The 27,395-nt window shown below is 39.7% G+C and overlaps 1 protein-coding gene across 11 annotated transcripts in view; it reads right to left on the bottom strand.

Annotated features, from left to right (window-relative positions):
• kcnma1a (potassium large conductance calcium-activated channel, subfamily M, alpha member 1a) overlaps positions 1-27,395 on the bottom strand; it is an 845,585-nt gene that overhangs the window by 241,700 nt on the left and 576,490 nt on the right. For 9 of the 11 annotated variants that reach the window (XM_072583322.1, XM_072583320.1, XM_072583319.1 and 6 more), the window contains 2 exons: positions 17,446-17,616; positions 2,860-2,951 (listed from right to left, as the gene is read on the bottom strand). In XM_072583322.1, coding sequence (XP_072439423.1) covers positions 2,860-2,951; positions 17,446-17,616 — 263 coding nt within the window. Of the gene's footprint in view, positions 1-2,682; positions 2,775-2,859; positions 2,952-17,445; positions 17,617-27,395 lie in introns of all 11 variants that reach the window. The other 2 variants (XM_072583314.1, XM_072583323.1) reach the window with 1 other exon arrangement.

The following is a 27,395-nucleotide window of genomic DNA, read 5'->3' on the forward strand; positions in this document are numbered from 1 at the left end:
CCTTAATAATGCTAATTCACAGGAAGCTCAGCTAGCATTTGCATATTGCTACCATTCCTATCTTGTGATGAACTATATTATACCTTAGATATTGCACAGGTCAAAGTTGCAGTGCAATTCATGAATTCCAAATGATAGTAAGATTCTCACTTGCACCAGCTTCAGATTACAGGTTGCTACAAGTTTAACATATTCATTCAACTCATCCCAAACCTGAAAGACAAACTAAAAGGGAAGATGGAAAAATGAACATTGGGTTATTTCCATAATCAATGCACTAAGTCCCCTGCTTGCATTGGTGCACTTAGGAATGATCCTCACTTACCATTGGCAGCCATTAATGTCACATCCTAACAGCTGAACAGCTGACAACAATTGGATTAACCGTGCAAGGGTCAACATTGTGCAAGCAGTGGGTGGCATATTGGTAGTGGTGGAGAATTTTTTCCTAATCTCTTGAGTACAGTACTGAAAATACTGTAGTGATAGTAAGGAGTGGGAAACTTCCAGAAATTACTAATTTTTCAGCAGATAGGCATCAATGTTTCCAAACCTCTGGAAAGGGAGCGAAAGTGAGATACAACCAATGCCTGACATTGTTCAAAATATGCATAGATGTGGCTGATATCTGGCAGTCCATTTATTTATTTTTGTTGAGATGGGAGCAGGGCTTGGGAAGCAACTATGTAACTGCTCAGACCATAGTTATCATAGTGCTTCAATTTGACAAATACTTCAATGTTTACATTTTCAGAGGCAAAACCAGCTTAAAACTCTCAGCGGACAACCCGACTGAGCACAAATGTTATTGGAAACAGGCAGCAGTCAAACACAATTATCATTCATATTAAAGAGGAAAGGAATAAACAGCACAACAGAAAGCCAAAAGACATAAAACACAAGGAGAATAAACCAGGGTTATGGTGAATTAATGTGCAAATGCAGCCATGCAACAGAGAACCCAAGGGGCTGACAGGTTTAAGAGCAGCTCCAGCATCAGCACCAGACTCAGCCACACCTCTGTCTACTGCTCTAATCCTCATGTCATCGCATTTGTGCATTAAAAGAATAATTGTTCTCACAGAAAGTGCTGTTAGGGTTGTAATGTGATCAAGCTTCTTAAAGAACGCAAGTTTCAGAAAGATGATCAAAGAGGAAACCGTGGTACATTTTGCTTTGTGTGTCAGTCTGCACCAGTGGTTGCCTGCTTGGGTGCATTGGATTCACGCAATGCAACTTCATAATCTGATGGCAGGCTTTATTTGTTCTAATTCTTTTCATAGACTGCTTATGAATAGTGACAGCCAACAAACTGCAAGCTATCTTAATTGGTATTTAGACATTCTGTTGCTGTACAAAATGAATGTTTATGTCGAGGGCTACATTGATATGTTAAAATTAGAAAGTTGGAAAATAAGTTGTTTATAAAATGTCACTTCACATTAACTTCCTCTTGACTAAAAAAAGTTGACTCATATGAAAGACAAGAACTCCAGCCAGCTATCATGGCTGAGGCCAGAAGCCACACTTGCCAGCTGTGGTTAAAGATGCTGCATGGCTGTAAATTACAACCACATGGTCTTCCTTATCTACTGGGCAGGGGTTCTGAAGATTCTGACAACTCATTCTGTCAACATTAGGCTCCAAATGAAAACCAAAATGTTCGCCAAACATAACATATCGTCAATCTTCTTCTGCTAATGGGCAAATGAGACTGAAAAACAAAGGATACTGACTTTCACACAGTGTTTCCCAGCTATATAAGCACTGATGCAAAGTCTAAGTGACTAAAGGCTTTAAAATTTTTAAACCACACATAAATTAAGACAGTTTTATGAAAGTTTATCTCCACCAGGCAGTTTGTGTGCTGATGAAAGAGCAGAGTTTCACTTAGGGTGGGATTGAAAATCTGAGGGATTCCACGAAGACAAAAATGAGCAGAAGCAACAAACAATGACTATCTCCAAGCAAAACGCCTGCTCAGCCAGACAGACAGCTGACAGAGACTGTAAAGCAAGCCAAAAGCATTTAGAATCGGAAGGGCTAGGAGTTAAGGCCTTCAGAGTTTGGGGGAGTGGAAGGAAAGGGAGGTTTAGGGGACTTTGACTGAAAATCAGGCCATGGCTTTAGACCACACAGTATTGCAGAACTGAACACTGGTGACAGATGAGCCTCTGGCAAGCTCTCATGAAATGGTTTCCATGGAAGAGTCACATGGACTTTAATGAAACATGGAAAATACAAGCTGCACGCAGGAAATAAAGTAGTTGAAAATGTCAGAGCAATGGAAGAACTGACTACAAGTTTAGATTTTTTTTTAAAAAGGTTTGAAATAAATCATTTTAAATGACATTGTAAATATGAAAATAAAGACTATAATATTATCCTTTCTTTGGTGAAAACCAAAAAACAAGGCAGCTAGAAGAGTTTGGCTGCCATGTTTTTCTTCATACTCTGCTTTGTCCACAGACTAATAAAACAACAAGAATTCGTGTTTGAGGTACTAACAAAATAAAAGTTAACAACTGTGCCTTATCATAACCTAGGACTCCAAAGACAGTGTGACAATCCTAACAGTAACATCTGACATCACAGCACAAACAAATTATTAGATCCGTGGGTCAGAGGTCACCAATAAGGGTTCAGAGGTCACACAAGCACACCTTGTTTGGTTCGACTTACTTTCTGCCTCGAGTCGCATTAAAAGTCCCTCCATATTTCTTCCGATTAAGGATGAGAGCAGCAATTTCTGGTACGTAGCGAGCAAACATTGCCTACATGCATGAAACAGAAAAAGAAAATGGCATGCAGAGAGTATTCTACTGCAATAGAGGCAGCAGAGGCCCATGGGATACTTACTTTCTTCCATTAACCGCACTATAGGTACCACCATATTTCTTGCGGTTTCCTATTAATTCTATGATTTCAGGGACGTAGCTCGCAAACATGGCCTAAGAAGAAGATAGGAGACAGAAGAATAGACTAAAAAGAGAGGCCAAAGAGGGGATGGGATGCTGTGTTCTAAGGTTCAGAAGATGTTCTTAAGATCTGAAATTGTAAAAGAATTAGTCAGATCTGTGAAGAAAATCTCAGCTCTGCTAAGACTAGAACTCACAAAGCAAAAAGGCTAAGCTTTTACAAAAGAAGGGTTTTTTTTGTGCTTAGGAATCTAAAGAAATTGGAGCTTTTTGAAATAAAGTTGTGAAAATATTTCAGCTACTCAAGAGATATTTTTCTAATAGTACAGTAGAGGTAACAAATAAATTATATTCTCTAAATGAACAAATGAGGCCAGGACTCAGAAGAGCTTGCACCAGTTTAGTTTGTGAGTTTTAGGAAATTTTTCAATGAAAATAATTGGACCAAAATCATGTTTTGAAAGAAATAAAAATGTTTTAAAAACACAGAGCTGATCATGTAACAGCCAAACAAATCCAAAAAGTCTGCTCACAAGATTCAACATTGAAGGAAAAAAATGCAAAAGCAATCAAGAGAAAATTTCTATCTGCCATGTTTTGTGCAACAAACACTTCGCTTGTGATAGGTTGCATCTGAGAGCTGTATCTGGATGAGTTTCCGAATGATTTATGTTGGGATTCATTTTCAGATATCTCCATAGGTGAGCTTTTACACAAGGTACCAATAGTCTGTCCCATTGTCACGCATCATAGTCAAGCCAGATTCTGTTCTCAGATGACATGTGCTTTTTCAAATGAGGTCACTATATGCTGATCATCTAGTTCTCCCCCTCCCATGTTCCAGAGGTACTGAGAGGAACAGCACCACCATTATCACAGTTCTCGGTTTGGGTAGAACAGATCAAATGTAAGACTTCCTCAGCCTCTAAGTTGTACCAAATGGGTCATCTACCAACTTGGCCATCAGGCTAGGAGATAGGGAACCTAGATAAACCACTGATTTGTTATGTGCTTGTCAGCACTGACAATGTGATAACACTTAATTATGGATATTACTTTACTCTCATGGCCTCAAACACCATAATATTTGTGATTTTAAGTCTATTTTGGTGCAGAAGTCAGGACTGAGTCAATGTGAAGGCCTCTTCTCTAGACAAGTCTAAATTGAGATCAAGGTCATGGTTTACAAGGCAGTAGTCACTCCCAATAGGCTTAGTGAATTAGACAACTCGACAGCAGCCATCCTAAAGCCCTGGAGCAAAACCAGCCATGTCTTTGCAAGATCCTGCAAATCAGGTAGCAACAAAGGTGTTCCCAAGTCAATATTCCTGACATTGAAGTGCTAATCACACAAAACCAGCTCCACTGTGTACGGCATGCCACACATATCTTAACACAAGTCTCCTGAAGAAACTGCTCCACTTGGAACTTAGACATTGCAGAGGACTCCCAGGAGAGCAATAGAAACTCTCTCAGGATGTCCTAAAGCATCCCTGAAAAGATCAAACATCCCTACTGCTTCATGGGAGTCCCTAAGTATGTGATGGTCCAAATCAGAAAAGCTTCACTCAGGAAGCACTGAAGACCTTGAAAGACAATATCTTTCTGAGCGGCCTACAGGGGAAAGGTCAAGCCATTGGAGAAAGTCACCTGAGAACCCACCCAGCTATCCTCAGTCCCAAGGCCTGCCTAAAGAAGAGGATGTTTGCTGAAAAATTCATTTTAGAAGTGGCCAGGAGTGGCTAATAAATATTTACTATATCATGTATGTTGTGACTGAATTGAATATGACAAGAAATACTTTAAAAACAGTACCTCATGAGGATGGGCAGCAGTTTGAAGGAGAGAATTATGGATCCAAGACTTGCGTTTTGAGCCTAATTAAAGGTAACTACAATAGGAAACTAGATTAAGAAGTACAACAATGGAGATGCAATGGCAGACTTTCAAAGGAGATATTGAATAATTCTCAGAAAAGATTGATCTCGATGAGGAAGAAAGGCTCTTTAAGAAGGTTGCACCATCTTTAGCTAAATAAGGAAGTTAGGAACAGGATCAAATTGAATGGAATGTTGTATAATTCTACAAAGACTAGAGGTAGGTCAGCAGATCGACAGATTTTAAGGGCTAGCAAAGGATGACTAAATAAAGGTTGGAGAAAGAACAGGCTGTTCTGCTATAACATGCGATTCATTAACACAAATTCACTTTAACACAATTGATGAGTTGGGATCACTCTTTCTTGGTTATAATGGTGTTGCTACTACATGCTTTTCTTATAACACAAGAGAACGGAACTACCATATTATAGCAGAACAAACAGAGTCTCAGAGGAAGTTAGCTAGTAATATAAAACAGATAGCAAGAGTTTGGACAAGTATTTATATAAGACACTAAAGCTATTGATGGTCCTTTAGACACTGAGTCTGGGGAACTGGTTAAGGAAAACATGAAGGAGATGTTGAAGAGTTATTTTATGTCTGTCTTCATGTAGCAGGCTTAGAAAGTTTCCCAAAGTCACTTGAAAATTAAGAAAAAGGGAGAGAAGAACTTAAAACAATCACCACCACAAGGAAAAGGGTGCGAGAAGCTATTAAATCTCAAATCTTACAGGTCCCCAGTAACAGTTGACATGTATCTGGGGTCTTTTTAAAAAAAATGCAGCTGCAGAGATAGTTCATGTATTGGTTATTAATCTTCCAAAATTCATTAACTTTTGGAATGGTCGCAGCTGATTGAAAAATAGCTCATGTCACATCAGTAGAAGGGAGGAGGGAGACAGGATGGTGCAAACAGTATGCCAGCTAGCCTAACAGTAGTCATAAAGAAATTGCTAGATTCTATTATTAAGGAGGTTAAAACAGGATACTTGGAAAATCACAGCATGATTAGGTAGAGTTGACATGGTTTTGGCGAAAACAAGACCACGTTTAATTAATAGATTACAGTTCTTTGAAAAAGTAGCAAGCAAGGTGGATAAAGGGGAAGCTGTAAACGTGCTATACTTGGATTTCCGAAAGCTATCTCATAAGGTCCCATACTAAAAGTTATTGCAAAAATAAGAGCCCATGGTATAAGAGGGTATTAGTATGGGTAAAGGATTGATGAACTAATAGGAAGCAGAAAGTAAGAAATGGGTAATTTTCAGCTTTCAGCAAACAGTAAATAGTGACGTGCCACAGGGATCAGTGCAGGGGCCTCCACTATTACAGCTGAGATCAATGATCTGGAGAGAATGATTTGGAGATGGGGATTGAATGTGTGGCAGCTAAATGTATGGTACTCAAGATAGCAAAACAGGTAAGGAAATATGTAATGAAGAGAAGGTATAGATGCTGCAAAGAGTTATAGACAGATTAAGTGAGTAGGCAAACATTTGGCAGATGGAGCATGAAGTGGGAAAATGTGAACTTGCCCAGTTTGGTATGAAAACAAAGAAGCATACCAGTTAAATGGAGAGATATTGCAGAACTAGGAGGTATAAAGACAGTTGGGAGTCCTTGTACGCAAATCACCAAATAGTACTTGGCAGGTACTTCAAATGACAATTGGAAGTTTGGCATTTATTGCCAAGAGAGTAGAATAGAAGAGTAGGGAAATTTGACAGCAGTGTACAGGTCTCTGGAGAATACTAGATTGCTGTTTTGCTGTACAATTTTGGTTTCTTTATTTGATAAAATATATAATTACATTAAATCCAATTCAGAAAAAGTTAACTTTATTCATTCCTGGGAGGAAGGACTTATGAAGAGAAATTGAAGAGGTTGTGTCTTCACCCATTGGTGGTTAGAAGAATAAAATGTGGCTTTCTCGAAACAGAGGACTTGACAGGGTGGATTCTGAGAGAGTGTTTCTCTTTGTAGGAAATACCCAAGTTCAATAAAAGGTCTCACTTTTAAGATGGAGATCAGGAGAAATTTCTCTTGGATGATCTTTAGTCTATCAAATTCTCTTCTCCAGAAAATAGTGGAGGTGGAGAATTGAATTTATTCAAGGTTAAACAGATTTTTGATAGACAAGGGAATCAAGGGAAATGGGAGACTGACAGAAAAGTGGAATTAAGTCTACAACCAATTCAGTCACAATCTTATTGAATGGCAGAGCCTTTTCATAGGGCCAAACAGTCTTTTCCTGCTCCTTAACCTTGTGGTCCGATGAATCATCACCTCGCTGGATTTCAATGCCTCAGTCTTGCAGTTAAAATACATTGTCTAAATAAATGAACACCTTAATTGATGCTTAAGATTTTGGATTCCATAGCTGAAACAATGACTGCTATCAACATCAGTGAATGAATACTAACCTTCCTTTGGGGTACATTACAAAGCCGTCAACATTGTATCTGGCAATGTCTATGATGAAAGCATTCACCCATTAATATCACCCCTAATAATTTCTGAGTTCATGTCAATAATGGTTACTAATACATTTGGTTTATTCTCATCCAGGGGTACAGGCTCTACAGTGCATTCTATAATCATGTGTTTGTTAGCAGTTGGAGAAGGACACAGAAGGGCAGGGCTCCTGAAACCGCACTAAAAAAAATCTAAAACATACACTTTATTAAGAGGAACAAATCACACAGAAGGGATTATGGTCAGTGGCATATGTGGAAAATTATTACATAAAACAGAACTGCTCAAAACAGCAACCTGGCACTATCACATAAAGCAGGACAAATGTTTTCTACATTATCTACGTCACTGAAAGTTGCTCATAGAACTGGTTTTAAAATGAGTAACAGCTAAAATTTTACTAATTTTCACCAGCTCATTTTAAAAACACAGAAGATTAATAATACATTTTGATTGTATATCATCCCGCTCACAACATTAAAAAAAAATTAGCATTCATTAACTATGTGAGTATTGTTTTATCGTATTTAAAGGCAACTCTACCCTATTAAAAAAAAAGCAAATATTTGAAGAAGTGTACATTTCAGTGTGGAAATCAACAGTGAATTATACCCCAAATTGATCTGTAGATTTTTGACACTCTGCCTGTTTGATGTGGCCCTGCGTAAAATGGACTGGAGTAGTGCCAATTTTGGTGTGTGGATACCATCATATTGAACAGAACTGCTCCTAAATCAGAACAGGAATTGTATTAAGCCCAGCAACATCATTTTGGCTAAAACAAAGCAGTTGCGAGATGCCCTGCAGCTCTTTTCTAAGCTTCATGCTATGGCAGTGTCAAATCGTAAGGCCGTCTCAATAAAGTCATTTCTACATTGCATGAAAATGAAGTCACAATCCAAAGTAGACAGCAGGACAGGGCGAGTAAATGTGATGGTTTTGGATGCTTTCCACAGCGTGAGCAGCAATTTAGTGGAAGTAAAATTTACATTTATGCCTAACTTTTATGATTTTTAATTACTTAAAATGAGCAACACAAGCAGATGATGAGCTGTGGGATATGATCTATATCCCACTCAGCTGGTAACCATAATTCATTTGCAATTGTTAGCTGAGAGTTGTCAAGTCATTCTGTTATAGGAAATAAATCGTATTTCACAGCTCAACACATATCTTTGATTTACGTTACACCTGGCTATAATATAGCTAAGTATGGAATGCTTAATGACAACCCAGGGTGCTCAGAGTGGAAAATGTTCTATTTCCAACATTGATATTCACCCATCTTAATGAACATTAAAATGCACTTTTTAAAAAATCCTCAAGTAGTGAATGCTCATAACTGACTCTTCAATAAAATCCTGTGTCATCTCCTCTCACCTCTTACTGATAGGCAATCAAGGGATCCAGCAGGAATAGCAAATGCAAATCTTGCAAGTCAAAACTTTGATAAAATATGTGGCAGACTGCACAAGATAGTGGATAATACATTTGTAATTGTTTAATTGTCCAGTTTCAAGATAGGGTACCTACCATTGGTAGAATATTGCATAAAAATGGATACAGGGTAGTCTGTTTCCCTCACTGTGTCCTCTCGACCCCTAGTGACTGCACAACTGATGGTAAGCTCAAAGGGAGATGGTTAATTGGTATTACTGTCTACACAGGCTGCCTGAGATGGAATGGGGTGGGTAATGAGACATAGCTAAGACTTGTAGAGTCAGGGAGCTTTACTTTGAGAGAAAGGGGGAGCAGTTTAATTCATATTATTAAAAAAGACATCAATAATATGTTTTTAAGTAGGTGGACTAAGACATAGGAGTGGAGTTTTCTGGAGTTATGTTTTAAATGTAAAATATTGCAGTGACATCCATAGAACCATATAATAATTGCAACAGAAAGAGGCCCTGGATGTCAGTTTGCTTGCTGAGCTGGACGTCTGAAAACGAACCTTCCAGCTCGAGCAAACTTACATCCAGAAAGAAGCCATTCAGTTGATCATGTCTGCACCCACAGATGTTGCTCCTAATTCTCAAAGGATTAACCTGGTGGCACTTCAGTTACCACAGGGAGTCAGAGAGGCTTTCTTCACAGGTGGGCCTGGGGTTTTCTGTTTATTCTCTATCTTGGAGGAAATTCCATGGTTACTGGGTGGAAAGGAAGGCATGTTCATTCAAGATGTTCATGATGCTGCGAAGACTGGATAGATTAGCTGATCTTCTCCTGTCAGCCAATCTTGCATGTTATTTTATAATCCAGGACCCTGACACTGTAGTAATCATAACAAGGTCAGCCAAGCGGACGTCACAGAATATGAGTTGCTTGATTGGGGCTGTTAATGTGGTCCAATCAGGGAGCCCTGATTGACAAACTAAAGCAAGAATGATTTGGAGATGCCGGTGTTGGACTGGGGTGTACAAAGTTAAAAATCACACAACACCAGGTTATAGTCCAACAGGTTTAATTGGAAGCACACTAGCTTTCGGAGCTATCACCTGATGAAGGAGCATCACTCCGAAAGTTAGGGTGCTTCCGATTAAACCTGTTGGACTATAACCTGGTGTTGTGTGATTTCTAACTTTGTAAAGCAAGAATGTCAGACATCCTGACTTTCCACATGTAAATAAATGGTTGGCTGGAGATCGGCCTTTGTGAAGTTATTTCAGACACAATGTATTACTCTGCTGCTAGGTTGGAGCTGAATGTAATCAGTTTATCTTTTTAAAGATGCACAGTCTGATTGCTATATATACCTGCTGAAGTTAATTGGAAGCCAATTGTGTTTGGTGGACCCTAACATAAAAGACAGCAGGTCTACAGCTGCTACAGATAGGTTTTCCAGCAGAACAAAATATATATATATATATCAGAATAAAATAAAGAAGCAAAATATTAAACAATTTACAGAATACCCTGCCTATTTGCCAGTTAGCAAGTCTGCTTTACTGACTGATCTCAACAGTGGGCAGCTTGCATGCTTAAACTTTAATACATCTACTCAGCAAAACTGCATGAGAAAGAATTAATGGCATCCCCTGCTGTTGAATAAAATACAGTCTTTCAACATACTGGACTGCTTTACAGCACAGCTGCACAAAATAGGCTGAGGGGCTTGCTTTGCAGTCAATTATATTACAAAAAATAATATTTTTCCAGAAGTCTCCAAGAGGGTAGAGTTGCCTTTGAACCAACTTACTAATGAGTCAACATGTTATTTCCCCCCCTTCACGACTAAGTTGTTTCGGTGAAACCGCAATATTTTAAATGTAACATTTGGAATTACTGTGATGTTTTACTTTATAGTTAGATGCTTCACAACGTTGCAAATGAGGCTATTGTTACATTAACAAAGCCACTGTCTGCCGCCTGCCATGTTCCAATTGATAAATTATAGTACAATCTCAAATAATACTTCAGGTATTAAAGTTATACATTAATCGTTCACTTCTTATAATTATATTGGTACTTATCAATAATTTTAGCACACAGTAAATTTCGTTGTTCCCTGTTTTTGAGAGCCTGTTTGCCTTAAATCTTAAAAAGACCATCACAGAATTCCATTCCAAGAGAAGCACTTAGAAGAAAATGCCTGATAACATACAGTTTAAGCATTAAAACACCCTGGGGATGAATAGCTCTGGCTGCCTTTGCAGAGTCAACATATGGCAAGGACAGTGGGGTGCGAACATTAATGGTCCTAATCTTCCTCAGTCACAAAACATAATTCAATGAACCCCCACTGCTTTGCCTCTATGTTGCCCAGAAACTGTTTGCAAACCTGCCAAGGAATAGGTAAAAATAAAGGCCTCTTCTTCTGTCAAAACAGTGGAAATGTAATCAGCACCAGAACACTTGTACCAGTTGTGATTTTTATGGGGCCAATCGAGTGGATGGCTAATAGTACAGCTGCACATTGGGGATGGACGAGTTACATTCTTGGAATCAAGAGCAACTGCATCTTCCATGGTCAGAAAGAGTTTGTGGTTCTGAAGTCCTATGTGTCTAAAATGTCTTAAGCTAAGGAAGCCCAAATGCCAAATAGTTTAGCCAATTATCCAAAAGTGTGCTCTCATGCTCTTAGGAGAATTGCAATTGCTTATTAAATGGCAGCTTGTTGGTGGGCCCTTCAGCTACATTAGGCAATTTGCTTGAAGTGCATCCTAACTGTAACAAATAATTTTAAGCAAGTCCAATGATTGCTCCATTTTGTTATTCTTTTCACTTTTGGGACAGAAATTAATCAAATCTTTGTAAAATCCACCTCCCTCCCTCATGGGATGTTTCCAAGAGAATTGGCCATAGCCTAAATATAATTTAAACGTGTAAATGAAAGAGCATCAGCTCAAAACGTTAACTCTGTTTCTCTCTACACAAATGCTACCCAACCTGCTGAGCGCTTCCAGAATTTTCTGTTTTTATTCTGGATTTCAGTATTTGCTTTTGCCAAAATAGACTCAATTGGACATCCTCAACCATCTGCAGATTCTGGAAATTTTGAAGCTTTCTTTACACCTTCACTGTAGATGGTGGGCCTGTTATTAAGCTGGGTGTTGCAATCAAGGCAATATACATGGTTTGAATACATGAGAAGATCTGCAGCTGGAAATGAAGAAATCACTTGTGAGGCAGTGAGACAGAGACATCTCCTTCAACCAAATATTGAAGCTACACTGAGGATGGGGCAATTCACAATGGCTGTCAAGTTAACTACTGCCTTCAATGTTTACATCCCTGGATCTTTCCAAACAACAGCAGGCGGTACTTGTTAAATCTCACAACCAGCAGTGAATAAATGCATCCTGCAGGTAATAGGTACATTGTTTGCTCAGGCCACAGAATTCAGTAATTTCTCCATGGAAACCAGCCAACACGAAAGAGCCCTGCACTTTTACCATCTGGTGTGATTCCCCACAGTATTAGGTTTTATTGGTGGTGCATGCATGACAATACTTTACTTCTAATGTCATTTAATTTTGAACAGGAAAGGGTTGGAATTTGTGTCCATGTAGCTGCTCTATATTTGAGGGATTAGACACTCTCCCATTCACCTTTGCTTTAGAGAAATCTACATTAACACAAAGTTTTGGGAGGAGGGAGTGGTCAGTTAGCTGGTCTGTAATGCAGAGTAACATCAACAACATGGTTTAATTCCTGCACTGGCTGAGATTACCATGAAGGATTCTCCTTCTCAACCCTATCCTGAGGTGTAGTGACCCTCAGGTTAAACCACCACCATTCATTATTCTCTCTCTAATGAGAAAGCAGCCTTACTTCAAGGTCCTGCAATGATAAATGGATAACTACAGGGAGGCCTAGTTAGACTAGCTTTACCTATAATGGCCATGATCCCACTGAGACATCCTTGGACATGGGGTGCTGAGATCTGATAACTTGATGAAACAGATTGTCAGGATGCTAATATTGATCAAGTAAAGGGGTAAGGTGGTGGTAGGGAATCTTACAATAAAGGTAGAAAAGCAATCATCATTACAACATTCTGCAGTCCTTTGTACAAGTCTTTACATAGCAGCATTGCCACAGAACCAATTCAGAAAGGAGTGAGCAATAACAAGTGGCAGGATGCCTTACCTATAGTTTGATAAGAAACATTCAGCAGCTGCCCCAAGGTTCAAACAAGCTGCATTCCGAGTTAAGTTACTATGCCATCGATGTGCAACTTCCTCAATAGATCTTGCAGTACCCAGCTAAAAAAACAAATTTCTCACCACTGTCCTAAACTTTACATCAGTGAGATCCATGACCTCACTACATTTTTCCACAACTGCCTTACACATCAACCACAACTCTCTCAGTGTTAGGAGACAAATTAATCAACTTGTTTGCCAAGGCAGCATAAGATCCAAGGTCGAGAGTGTGGCGCTGGAAAAGCACAGCAGGTGAGGCAACATCCAAGGAGCAGGAGAATCGATGTTTCAGGCATAAGCCCTTCATCAGGACATTCCTGATGACGGACGTTTGCCCGAAACGTCAATTCTCCTGCTACTCAGATGCTGCCTGACCTGCTGTGCTTTTTCAGCACCACACTCTCGACTCTGACTCCAGCATCTGCAGTCCTCACTTTCTCCTAGCATAAGATCCAGGGTTTTACAAAGTTCAATGGCAGAGTTTCCTATAAATGGAGGTTGAATTCTTGCTTATGGTACATGAAATAGGAGTTATGAAAATTTTCTGATCTGGAAACTGCTTTTTGTACGTGAGGGGTCAGGGAATTGGAGGGATTGATTGGGGAGTGGGGTGGCGGTGGAACTAGGAGGGGGAAGACATACGCCACAGTGAATCATTTTTAGGATTTTGACCCATGCACCCTCTTATTTGGCACAGAGACAGAAATTCGGCCCTCTAGCTGAAGTCAAATTATGTTAAAGCAGATCAAGGACAAGAATGTGTCTCCAAATATTCTTGTGGGTGAGTCAGCTTAGTCAGGCAGGTGAGGCAGTCATATTGCAGATGTCCCCAAACCTAGAAGACAGCTCAGTGCACTCAAATAACTTCATGAAATATATGAGCAAGTCAACTTCATGACTTCCAGCTTTCTCTCAGGTCAATTACTTGCACACCTCCTCAGTTACTATTTCCACAAGTTTCTCCTCATGTGTGCCGAATTACTGGTGAAGTGGCCCCTTCTACAACCTTATAAAATGAACACCCAAAGAGTGGATTGATCTGTACTGTTTTTATGTGCAGCCTTCCCCTGCAAGTAAACAGAAAAGAGATATGTTTAGATTAGATTCCCTACAGTATGGAAACAGGCCCTTTGGTCCAATAAGTCCACACCGACCCTCCAAAGAGTAACCCACCCAGACCCATTTCCCTCTGACTAATGCACCTAACACTTTGGGCAATTTAGAATGGCCAATTCACTTGTCTTGCACATCTTTGGGAGGAAACCTGAACACCCGGAGGAAACCCATGCAAGACACGGGGAGAATGTGCAAACTTCACACAGACAGTCACCCAAGGCTGGTGCTGTGAGGCAGCAGTGCTAACCACTGAGCCACCGTGCCGTTGGAATGAGAAATCAAAGAAACGTATGTCATCCAAGTGGCCAGGTCAATAATCCGATCATGTCAGTACCTGAACATCAATTTCACACGTATCTGCTGTTGGCAGTAGCTTCCAGATTTAATGAGACACAGAGCAGAAAAACTGGGAGGATACTTTACCAAGCATCAAGCAAAATGCAGTTCAGACATGGTGTGGGGAAAGTTTAGAAAATTCAGCTAGGTGTAAAGATATTTACTCTTAAACATCTTCCTCACCTGGATCCCAGGATCTGACCAGAGCTGAGACAGTGCTGATGCTTTCAGCAAACTTCATCTGGGTTGGTTTGGCACTACTTTTGCAAGAAGTCTCTCAGCTTCAAAATCAGTTTTCCCAGACAGACCTTCAAGGTTCCATTCCTATTTATTGACTTATTCCAGCCATTTCACCTTCTTGCAAGCAGCAGTTCTGGGTGAACGATGCTCCTTTCAGGGCTGTTACCCACAGATAACCTATTCTTTGACCCTACTGCTCATGTTCTGTGCACTGGGAGCGCAATGAGATGGTGGAAATTAAACAATCTCATATTCTGATGCAGAATCAGGAAAAAATATAGTTCAAATGTGAAGCAACTATGTGTATAGATTGTATTTACCATCACAATACTGGGATCCCAACATCTGGTTCACAGTGAAATGGAGCTATTCATGGGAAATGCACACCATTATCAATAGAAGAGGATCTCAATGGTGAATTCACAAAAATAAAACTCACTGCCTGATAACATATGCTGTGAAAGACAGACTGGGGTGAGTTACAGGTTTCTTCTAGATAAACATTCATACGTTGATTAGGTTCTGTTTTCTGGACTACTTACATTTGGTGGGCTGAATCCTTTTTTTTAATGTCTCTACAAAAGGAATATATAGGCACACTGCTTCCATTGTGCCCCATTCTGTTCCTTCTATCAGACTAATCCAGGATAATATGGTCAACACCTTATTCCATAAAAAACAAAATCTAAGAAAGTTAGATTGAAGGCACTAAAATTTGAAAGTGGATGCCAATAGTAATCTGTGATGGTGTTTCTGTATGGTGTTGTTTAAAAGTTTCACCGAATTGAGTGTCACAAATATTAACAATTATTGCATGAAATTGGCTCAATCCAATTCCCAAGTGGCATTGGCCTAAAACTGAACGCTACCCATTTCTCAGGTTAACTTACTAAGTCACTAAATCCAATTGTCCCAGACATTTTTAACTCATTGTATTGTATTTAAATAGTTTTAGCCTTAGTTTAGGGTGTTAGAATTAAGGTGTACTTTCTTTCACAAATACTTCTGCTAAAATATACTTCCTTTCTCTTTACACTGAACTGCTTCATCTGTCAGTCTGCCCTATCCATTGACCTATGTTACCCTCTAATTCTGTATTGTCCTGAAGGACAATCACATTCAATTTGAAATGTTAACGCTGGTTGTCTCTCCACAGATGCTGCCAGACCTGCAAATAATTTCTAGCACTTCCTGTTTATCTTTCAGATTTGCAGCATCTACAGTTTCCTACGTTTATCATCACATAATCCTCTGTGTTCCTCTCAGTTCGCTATGATCACAACTGATATCATTATCCGATATCAATGTCAACCCTTTCCAGCATCTAGCCAAAATCATTTTGTTAATTGTTTGACAAAAACATTATGGCATTGTAGTATACACATCATTTAAGTCTACAGCGTATCTATTTAGCCCTACTTTTTGCTTTCCCCATCACCCACCCAGCCCCACATATGCTTCTCTGTCTGTGTCTACATTTTTTATACACTGAACTGTATCAGAGCAAACTGTGAGAGGAACTCTTATTAATGGATGGCAGGATTTCCATGACTGATGTTATTTCACCTTACCAAATGCCTTCTGAAAATCCAATAAATAAATAAATCCAATACATCATCTACATATTCTGTGATTTCCTCCAAATGGGCATTTTGAATTAAACTGCTTTTTTTTAATATATTTAACCTGTTCCTGATTATTCCAGGAGATTGTAGAGAAACGTAATACTATAAACTAAGCTCATGAGTTCATTGGGATTTTGCAGCTGGAGCTTTATAAAATAACACTGTAATGGCAGAGGTAGTCTGTATGTAATAGGCTGTCTTCTTTAATAAATAAGTCTTTTCCCAATGAATTAAGACAGATCTCAGTTTTTATTCCTTTACAAGCTGTTCCTGTAGGTCATCATTGACACCCCCTCATTTCAAAATGTGACAAAGAGCTGATCATCTGCTCTCAACAGATAACAATGCCTAGCCACTCCTACATTTGAGATAAGTAACAAACATCACACACATTGGCCCATGTCGACTCTTAAGTCAACTGCTGCTTGACGCACACAATGAATGCTTTCAGGACTAACACTCATTGCCATCTTGATGATCAGAGATAGCAAACTTTTAAATTCTGAGCTCAACTGCATATCTGTAATTCCTCTAAACTATGCTTGTTATAGTATCATAACATTTGACAAAATTTTAAAAAATGGTAAATCGTTTGTGAACATTCTTCTTGTTTATATAGACATGATATTACAGCTTCACAGACCGTGTAGTGTTGAACTGAACATTAAAAAGATGATATTAAATGTTTGCTATTTTCATATACATGAAAAGTGCATTCAATATGTATTTGCATGGTTGAAACTAAGGAGCTGGACCAGTCTGTGTAATGGATCGCCAGTCTTCGCAATAAACAATGACTAGATTGACCTGTAATTAACTGACTCTTCCATCAGGCCAGACATCTGTCAACAAGTTTGTAAATTGTGGAAGTGACCTTATAAAAGCTGACAATGCAACATGGAGCACAGCCTCTGGGCTGGATGGGCCCAGTGAGAGATTTTTGGACATCATGCATGATTCTGGAAAAAGATATTAAAGTACACAATGGGACAATCTAAAAAGCTTATTAAACAAAATGAGAGCAACTGTTTACAAATTCTCCAAATCATTTCATGGAGTTGAGATTTGCAGCATTTTGAAGCATTTGTACTATTAAAGAATAGGTGAGGGGAACTGAAATTTGGAATGCACAGAGGACCTTTATTTTTCCATTTGAAGCAGGTTGCTACGACCTCAGATTAATCACAAAAAAGTAGCAGGGATATTTTACCAAGCCACCAAGGATGAAGAAGACCATAAAAAGACGACCAAGGGTTGTCCTTGCATAAACGTCTCCATAGCCAACTGTGGACATTGTGACCATAAGTAAGTAGACGCATTCCCAATAAGTCAGTGGTTGGGAATTTTGGAAGTTTTCCCAAGGATCCCCTGAGTTTTCCACCTATGAACAGTTAGAAGAAAAAATAGTTAAAAATCTGAAGCTGAAGAACAGACACTAAGCAGTGAGTGTGCAGCGATATAGCTACAGCACCACCTACTGTCAACAATAGCACATTTACATCATACAGCAGTTCAGAATGTAATTTACTTGGTTTTAAGCTATGCAAACAGAACAAATGACTTCTGTTATGTTTATTTCAGTTCACTGGACTGTCTAAGCTCCAAAAGAATACATTATATTCAATTACGACTTAAGGTTGGCTACACATATGTAAATGCTGAATTCAAAGCAAGAAGATGGACCAATAAGCCTGAAATGAAAATATCCCTTCACCTACTGCCTCCCCGTTACTCCTCACATAGGAGATATTGCACAGTAATAGGTCATTCAGTCCAAACATTCCAAAGCACTGTATATGCTCTACCCAAGTCTCTGTCTATTTTTCTGCATCTAAATCTTCATAGCATCCATATTTCCTTCTACCTCTTATGTTAGTTTAACATGCCTTAAATTCATTAAAATGATTCACTTTAATCACTCACTGTGATAGCGAATTCCATAATCTCACTGCTTTTGGTAAAGAAATTGCTTCTGAATCCTGTACTTAACTTCTGATGACCATCCAAGATTGGTTAGCTGTAGTTATGCAGTTTCCTTAACAGAGAATTACTACTCTTGTACTGGATTGGTACAATTTACTTGAAAATCTCAAACAAATTTACTTAGCAGATAAATTGATAATTTGCAGCAACAGAGTAACTCACTAACCCATCCTTAGTTTCCTGTGCTGCTGCTTGGAGTATACTGAGCTCTTAAGGCAGTTCAACAACATTCCCCCCTTCCCACAAGATAAAATTCCACACACTAAGAGGGAAAGTGTACATTAGGTTGTTTCAAAAATATTTAATAGGAACAACTTCAAAAACATTATGAGATTAATAGTCTTAGAGTCTGCATAATTCATATACGGTTTGACAATCTTTCCAGATCTCACGATGGCATAACCTTCTAGAGATGCTGACTCTACATTTACCTGTTCTCAATTTATTTCTGTATTGGTCTCTTGTGTATGGTTAGAGTGTTGGTTGTTGTCATGATGATCTTCCACACCATTATCTAAGTTTATCTTTGTCTGTTTTCTATGACTGTTGAAGTACAGCACAGTCCTTGAGTTGCCTTCTGTTTCTCCTCAATGTTGCTCCATTTGGTCTTGTGACTTTGTAGAATCTAGGCTCACTATACTCTTTGGAAACTTCTGCAGATTACCAGATTCCCTGGCTAGGATGCATGGCATTTACCTCGTCTTGTGTACAGATTAGGCATTTTCACACATGTTTGTCATGAACAAGTTTCATTCTCCCTGTTTTTTTGTGAAGTTAGTTTTGCATTTCTGAAAATTTGAACAGATGATGGTTTGGAAGCATTGTCCTAACTTGTCTTCCAAGATCAGTGCTTGTGACAATATGCCCATATTTACTGGTGTAGCATAGCTATATGAAGGTGCTGTTTTCTCACCCTGCATTCTATAAGTGCTTTAACAACGTAATCTATTTGACCGTTAGATCTTGAATAATAGATGTGGTTTACATCCCATTTGACAGACCTTTTCTGAAAAAGGTATGTTGGAGGAATTTTTAAGAAGCCTGTTCGGATAATGCAATGACATATCTCTGGTCCAGGTGGAACTTGAACCTGGACATCCTGCCACAGAGGAAGGTAGGGACACTATCACTGCACCAGAACTGGCCTAGGATTGCATGTAGATTGTAGTTCAATGTCAGATATGATCTCATCAGGTGTACTGAACAGACTGAATGTAGTATTCTTTGGACATAATCTTGCTTAAGGGTAGAGGCAGGCCTTAAAGCAAAGGTACTTCTGTTTCAGGTCAGATTGAGTTTTCTCCAGCAATTACACTCTTTGCATTTGCATACATGGGTAAACCGTCACATTTTATAGGCAGACAAGAAATTCTGCCATTGCCAAAGCCTCCAGGCTCCAATTTCTGGGCGCCATATTTAACAGGTACCAAACAACATTTCATTCTCTGCAACCCAGAAGCATAATTCAATTCTCAAATGGTATGTAAGATCATCAACCAACACTGGAGATGGCACAGACCAGGCAAACTGTGCCACTGTGTTTTAGTGTTGTCTCCCTCAAGATCCTCAAAGGCTGTCCAGGAGAGAAAGGAAGTGTCTCTCTGCATGAATGGCTAGAAAAGGCCATCTTGACTGACAAAGGGATGAGCAATTGGTTGCACTCCACCAGAGTAGGTGCCACTGTTCACTCAATGCTTCATGCCCCTAAGTGTGTGAGCAGCATTATAAGATTGTCACAGAGTACTGTCGCAAGATGCTTTAAATCCTAACAAACCCGATTTGACATTCTTAACAATGACACATGTAGACAATCATAGGTCTGGACATTGACATCTCTATCTGTCTCTATTAATGCAAGCATAGTGCTCATCTCTCCATGCTAATGTCTCTTAATGTGTCTCTACTTCTCCAATAGTGGAAACATTCACCTTGCTGGGACGACTCTCACTTTCTGAAAACTGGTCTCACTAAAACAGACCCTCACTCAGCCTAGTACAGCTAATGAACTTCTATACTTTACTAGTAATGAGGTGGCACAGATACCTAGGCAGAAGAATGTCTGGCAGAGGTGCCAGAGACCACATGCAGACTGAAGTAAAGGGCCGGGGAGACTGTCCACATTCTATCTGATGTTATGCCTCCACTATGTGAATGCATGGCAGCCCCCATAGAATGGCTGGTGGTTGTCTTGGACAGCGAGGTCATACAGAACAATCACTATCAGCTGAACATGTGTGAGAACCTTCGTGAACCCTCCCTCCAGAAACCCCATTCCCAGCAAAAGTTGAGACTTGTCCATTGCACACAGACAGGGAGGAGGAACAACAGCGAGGTACCAAGGGATTATCACCTCAGGACACTGCAGAGGTGCCAATCTGCACCACCTACCTTTATCTTCCAAAGACGCAGATCCGTTCATCAGGTCTGGCCAAGGAGGTGACCCCCTACAAAAAATGCTATCTAGGCACCAGACAAAGAGGTCACCCACCAAATTTATCTGAGGCAAGGCAGTCAGTAAGCCTCCTCAAGTTTAGTTGTGACACCAAGATGTAGTGATAGGAAAAGAAGAGCTATAGAATATAAAAGTTACTTTGGATGCATGGGTGCACAACATGACGCTGGCATAAGTCCAGCACTTTGTATAGCGGTCCTGTGGTCTTTTCCAATCTTTTAAGGCTCCTCATTATTTACATTTTCCTTGTAGATTATGCTGAAGTGCACTGTTCAATGGGGGTGTGAGGGGGTGGTGAGGAGGTTGGAGATAAATGAAGGGACAATACCATGAAGGGACGTTCACAGTCAGGGGGTCTGACTGGTGTTTCTGATTGAACGCATGGTTGGAGAACTGGTTTAGGAGGGAAGATATCAGGTTTCTGAGGCATTGACACCAGGATCTGCACAATCTGGATGGGTTATATCTTACTAGGTCTGGGACTAACATCCTTGCAGGGAGACTTGCTAGTGCAACTGGGGTTAGTTTAAAATAGTTTGTCAGAAAGCTGAGAACCTGAAGGAAAACACAAACTGGTAACAGCAAATAGGAATGCTGCAAAGAACATTAGACAACGAGAGAACCAAAGTTAAGCATCGACTATGCCTCAAATGCGAAATGAGTCAAAAAGATGAAGTTAAGGGAACTTTGTGGGAATGCAAGCAGCACTCTCAACAAAATAGAGAAACTAAAGGCACAAGTAGTGGTAATTAGTTATGATCTAATTGGCGTTTCAGAAACATGACTGTATGATGATCAGTGCTGAGGACTGAACTTCCAAAGATAATCAATATTTCGGAAGGACAGGCAAGGAGGAAAAGGAGGTGGAGTTGTACTGATAAAGGCACGGGATCAGTACATTAGTAAGGGTGGATCTCTGATCAGAAGAACAATGTGTGGAATTTGTTTGGGTGAAACGCAGAAACAGCTCGGGGAAAGCAGACATTGTTTATAAACTTCCTATCAGTGGTGGTAGTGTGAGGCATAGTATAAATCAGGAAATGAGAGAAGCATGTAGGATGGGCATCAGAGCCATCATTGGTGACTTCAATCTGCATGTAGACCAAATGATTACAAATACTATAGAAGACAACTTTCTGGAGTATCTTGAAGAACCAACTAGAGGATAGAATATTATGAATTTCATATGATGCATGAAAAAGAGCTAAGAAAGAGTCTTCTTTTAAAAGAATCTTTACAGATGCATGACGCTGATATGATAGAACTTAATATTATGTTTGAAAGTGAGGCAGTTCAATCTGAGGCAAGGGTGTTAGAATTTGAATAAGGGTAATTATGAAAGCTTGATGTTCAAGTTAGCTGAGCTGGATTGAGCAAATACACGAAAAGGCATGACTGTACAGAGGTGATGGCTAGTCTTTAAAGAATTCCGCAAAGGCCGTTCCCTCCGTGACTACCTGACCAGGCCCATGCCCTCCTACAACCCACCCTCCAATCCTGGCACCTTCCCCTGCCACTGCAGGAATTGCAAAACTTGCGCCCACACCTCCTCCCTCACCTCTATCCAAGGCCCTAAAGGAGCCTTCCACATTCAAAGTTTTACTTGCACATCCACTAATATCATTTATTGTATCCGTTGCTCCTGATGCAGTCTCCTCCAAATTGGGGAGACTGGATGCCTCCTAGCAGAGCGCTTTAGGGAACATCTCCGGGACACCCGCACCAATCAACCACACCGCCCTGTGGCCCAATATTTTAACTCCCCCTCCCACTCTGCTGAGGACATGGAGGTCCTGGGCCTCCTTTACCACCGCTCGCTCACCACCAGACGCCTGGAGGAAGAACGCCTCATCTTCCGCCTCGGAACACTTCAACCCCAGGGCATCAATGTGGACTTCAACAGTTTCCTCATTTCCCCTTCCCCACCTGACCCCAGTTCCAAACTTCCAGCTCAGCACTGTCCCCATGGCTTGTTCTATCTGCCTATCTTCTTTTCCACCTATCCACTCCACCCTCCCCCGCCTGACCTATCACCTTCATCCCCTCCCCCACTCACCTATTGTACTCTATGCTACTTTCTCCCCTCCCCCACTCTCCTTTCATTTATCTCTCCACCCTTCAGGCTCTCTCCCTGTATTCCTGATGAAGGGCTTTTGCCCGAAATGTCGATTTTACTGCTCCTTGGATGCTGCCTGAACTGCTGTGCTTTTCCAGCACCACTAATCCAGAATCTGGTTTCCAGCATCTGCAGTCATTGTTTTTACCTTTAAAAAATTATTCCATGTCTTACAGTCCTTCAAGGTGCTAAACTCAAGAACAAACCCTCAACCATAGCTGCCAAAAGAAGTTAATAATAGTATAAGGTAAATGAAAAGAATTATAAAGTGATCAAAACAGTAATAAATCTGAAGATTGAGAACTTTTTTAGAATAAAGTAAAGGAGTGTCAAGAAACTGATGAGGAAAGAAAGAAGAGAATACAAGTACAATCTAGCAGAAAATGAAAATAGATTGTACAGCTGTAGAGGTATGTAAAAAGGACACATTTGAATAACACAAATGTCTGCCCACTAAAAACAGTCAGGAGAAATCATAAAGGGGAACAGAGAAATGGCAGAGAACCTAAAGGATTATTTTCTGTCTGTTTTACTGAGGAAGATAAAATACATCTCCCAGAATTAGAAATCCAAGTGACTTGGAAGAATAAGAAGTTGAAGAAAATTAGTAAAAAGATTGTGCTGGAGAAATTAATAGGGCGAAAGTTCAGAAGTCTACACCCCAGAGTGTTGAAGCAAGTGGCTATAAAGATAGTTGATGCATTGGTGAGCATCTTCCAAATTAATTCTGGAATAATTCCTGCAGATTAGAAGGGGGCAAATATCACTCCACTGTTTAAGAAAGGAACACAGGGAACTACAGTTCGAACAAGATGTTAGTGAGGTCTCTTCTGGAGTACTGCGTCCAGTTCTGGTTGTCCTGTTATAGGAAGAATTTTATGAAGTTGGAGAGGATTCAGGAGAGATTTACGTGGACGTCACCAGGAATGCAGGCTTTGAGTAATAAGGTGAGGCTGGGACATTTTTCACTGAAGCATAGGAGGTTGATAGGTGTTCTTATAGAGGTTTATAAAATCATGAAGACTATAGATAAGGTCAATGGCAGGTGCTACATCCCTAGGGTGGGATATTTTAAATCTAGGGGTCATATTTTTATAGTGAGAGGAGAAAGATTTTAAAAAAGATATGAGGGGCAAATTTTCTTTTTACACAGAGTATGGTTCATGTGTGTAATGAACTTCTGAAGAAAATGGTGGATGTGGGTACAGTTACAATGTTTAAAAGACATTTAGATAAGTACATGAGTAAGAAATGTTTGGAATGATGTGGGACAAGCAGAGGCAGGTGGGACTAGTTTAGTATGGAATTAAGGTCAGCATGGACTGATCGGATCAAAGGGTCCGTTTCCGTTCTGTATGACTAGAATTCTACAAACTCATCAGTCTTACAATGGTATGAGGTAAAATAAAGAAAAAGATAAATGGACACTTGTGTAATACTGATCTTATTGAGCACAGCGTGGATTTGTAGATGGAAAATAGTGTTTAATGTATGTGAAAGTGTTTGTGTAGTTAATTTGGATTTTCAGGAGGCTTTTTTAAAAAGTTCACCCACAGAGATGGATAAGCAAAATTAAAGCACACAGTATACAAGATAATGTACTGCCATGGGTTAAGAAATGGCTAACAGATAGGAATGAACGGGTCATACTTCTGCTGGCAGACTATGGCAAGTACCATAGGATCAGTACATGGGCCCAATTGTTCACAATATATGAAAAATTTGGGCGTGGCAACCAAATGTACTATTTCCAAATTTGCAGTTGATATAAAGCTACAGAGGAATGTGTACCGTGAGAAATGTAAAATCCTTTGAGGAGAATTTGGACAGACTTAGTTTGATCAGACAAGAGCATGACTAAATAGATATAATCCAACAAGTTAAAAAAAATTCAAAGACACAGACCCATCATCTATGGTCAACTAGCAATGGGAAAACTAAAGCAAAATCATATAAATCGTGCAAAGAAAAATGGCATATAACAAGATTGGACAAAATATAAAAAACAAAGAATGAACAAAAGGTTAATAAACAGGGCTACTTAGAAAGAAAGGGCTAGCCAGGAATGTAAAAACAGATAAGAGTTTCTATAGATATTTAAACGAAGAGAAAAAAAGAGCATTAGTTTCCTATAAAAAGTGAGATTGGAAAATAAGGAAATGGCAGATGAATTGAATAGGTAAATTGCAGTATTCTTCACTACAGAGGATACCATTTTAACTATGATTTAAGGAAAGCCAGCCGATTTACTGTATTTAGATTTTAGGAAGGCATTTTATGAAGATGTCATATCAAAAGGTTAATGCAGAGATATAAAGCTCATGGTGCAGGAGATAGCATATTGGCATTGATAGAAGCTTGGCTGCCTATCAGGAAATAGAGAACAGACATCATTTTTTTCAGGTTGGCAAGATAGGTGACCATAAGAAATAGAAAGGGGAAGGAGGCACAGATAGGAATAATGCCTTGGCCCCTAACAGTAGCTATATGTTGGAACAGTGAATGAATCAGGAGGTAGCGAGGCCATGTAACAAAGGCAATCACCTGTTTTTAATTCAAAGAGAGACGTGGGATCACCGACAGTGTTGGCATTTATTGGTGATCAAGTCTGGTAGTGAGCTGCCTTCTTGAACCACTGCAACCCATGTTTGTAGGCAGACCCACAATGCTGTTAGAGTGGGAATTGCAGGATATTGACTTGGAGACAGTGAAGAAATTACAAGATACGGATGGGGAATACATAATCATAATGGATACATAATGGAGAGGAACCTGCAGTTCGTGTAAAGGGGTCATTTCCCTTGTCCTTCTAGATGGAAGTGGTTACCTAAGTGAAAGTTGCTGTCTAAGAATCTTTGGTGAATTTCTACAGTGCATCTTGCGAGTACTACACACTACTGCTGTTGAGTGCTGGTGGTGGAGTGACTGAATTTTTGTGGATATGGTGCCAATCAAGCAGGATATTTTGTCGTAAATGGTACCAAGATACTCAACCAGCCAAGTGGGGAGCATTCCATGACAATGTTGACTTGTGCCTTGTAGATGACAGACAGACATTGGGGAGTTAGGAGATGAGTTACTTGCTACAGTATTCCTAGCCTCTGACCTGCACCTGTAGCCACTGCATGTGTCTGGCAAGTCCAGTTCTGCTCTTGTTTCTGGTAACACCCAGGATGTTAATAATGGGGATTCAGTGACAGCAATGCCATTGAACATCAAGGGGCGGTGCTAGATTGCCTCTTATTGGAGATGATCATTGCCTGATATTTGTGTGGTGGGAGGTATAATCTATGATTTGTTGCATTTGAACGTGGATTGCTTTGAATGATGCTTTAATCTTCATGTAGATAGAGATAGTCAGATTGGCTGAGGTAGTCATGAGAAGAATTCAGAGTGAATTCAGGACAGTTTCATAAAACAATACATGTGCATCCAGCTAGGAATCAGGCTATTTTGGATCTGGTGACGTGTAATGAGGCAGGTTTAATAAATTATGTCAGTATATGTCAGGAAACAGTGACCATAACATGATAGAATTTAGCATTCAATTTGAGAGGGAGGAATCTAGATCAAAAACTACTGTGCTAAGGAGGACCTGGGATTCTAGGAAGGGGAAAAGCCAACCATGGATAACCAGGAAAGTTATAAAGAACTTCAATATGGCAAAGATTAGTGAGAAGCCAGAGAATTGGGAAGCTTTAAAAGCCAACAAAAAACCACACAAAAGCTAAAGAGGGAGAAGATAAACTTTGAGAATAAACTTGCAAGTAATATCAAGACAGACAGCAAGAGCTTCTTTAAGTTTAAAGAAAAAAGAGAAAGAAAGTGCATAAAGGACTCCGAGAGAGGTTGGGGAAATAACATTGGAGAACTAGGAAATAGCAGAGGAATTAAATAAATATTTTGTATCAGTCTTCACAATAGCAGACACTAACAGCATTGTAAAGTTGTTAAATAACCTAGGGGCAAAAAGTGGTGAGGAAACAATATAACTATCATGAGAGAAAAATTGCTCGGGAAACCAATGGGGATAAAGACTAGTCAGTCCTCTTGTCTGATGGGATACATCCTAGTATATTAAAGAATGTAGCAACAGAGATAGTGGCTGCAGTGGCAGTAATAATCTTCTAGATTGTAAAGTGCTACAGGGATCAGTCCTGGGGGCACAACTATGTACGAAATGTATTAATTGCTTGGATGATGACAGTGAGTACACAATAGCCAAATTTGTGGATGACAGAAACATTGGCGGAAAGGCAATTGGTGAAGATGCCACAGAGTGTACAGAGGCATTTAGACAGGTTGAGCGAATGGGAAAAAGACTTGGCAGATGGAGTATAATGTGTAAAAATGTCAAGTCATGCACTTTGGAAGAACAGATAGATGAGCTGAATATTTTGTAAATGGGGAAAGATTGCAGTAGAGAGAGATTCAGCAGTCCTCATGCATGAATCACACAAAGCTAAAATCCAAATTCAGTGGGTAATAGGAAAGGCAAATTAATGGCCAACTGGCCTTTGTTCCAAAGGAAATCTAAAAACAAAACTTAAAATTATACAGGGCACTAAGTCAGACCATACCTGGAATACTGTGTACAGTTTTGCTCCCG

Source organism: Chiloscyllium punctatum, chromosome 13 (assembly GCF_047496795.1).
Source record: "Chiloscyllium punctatum isolate Juve2018m chromosome 13, sChiPun1.3, whole genome shotgun sequence".
NCBI classification, from domain to species: Eukaryota; Metazoa; Chordata; class Chondrichthyes; order Orectolobiformes; family Hemiscylliidae; genus Chiloscyllium; species Chiloscyllium punctatum.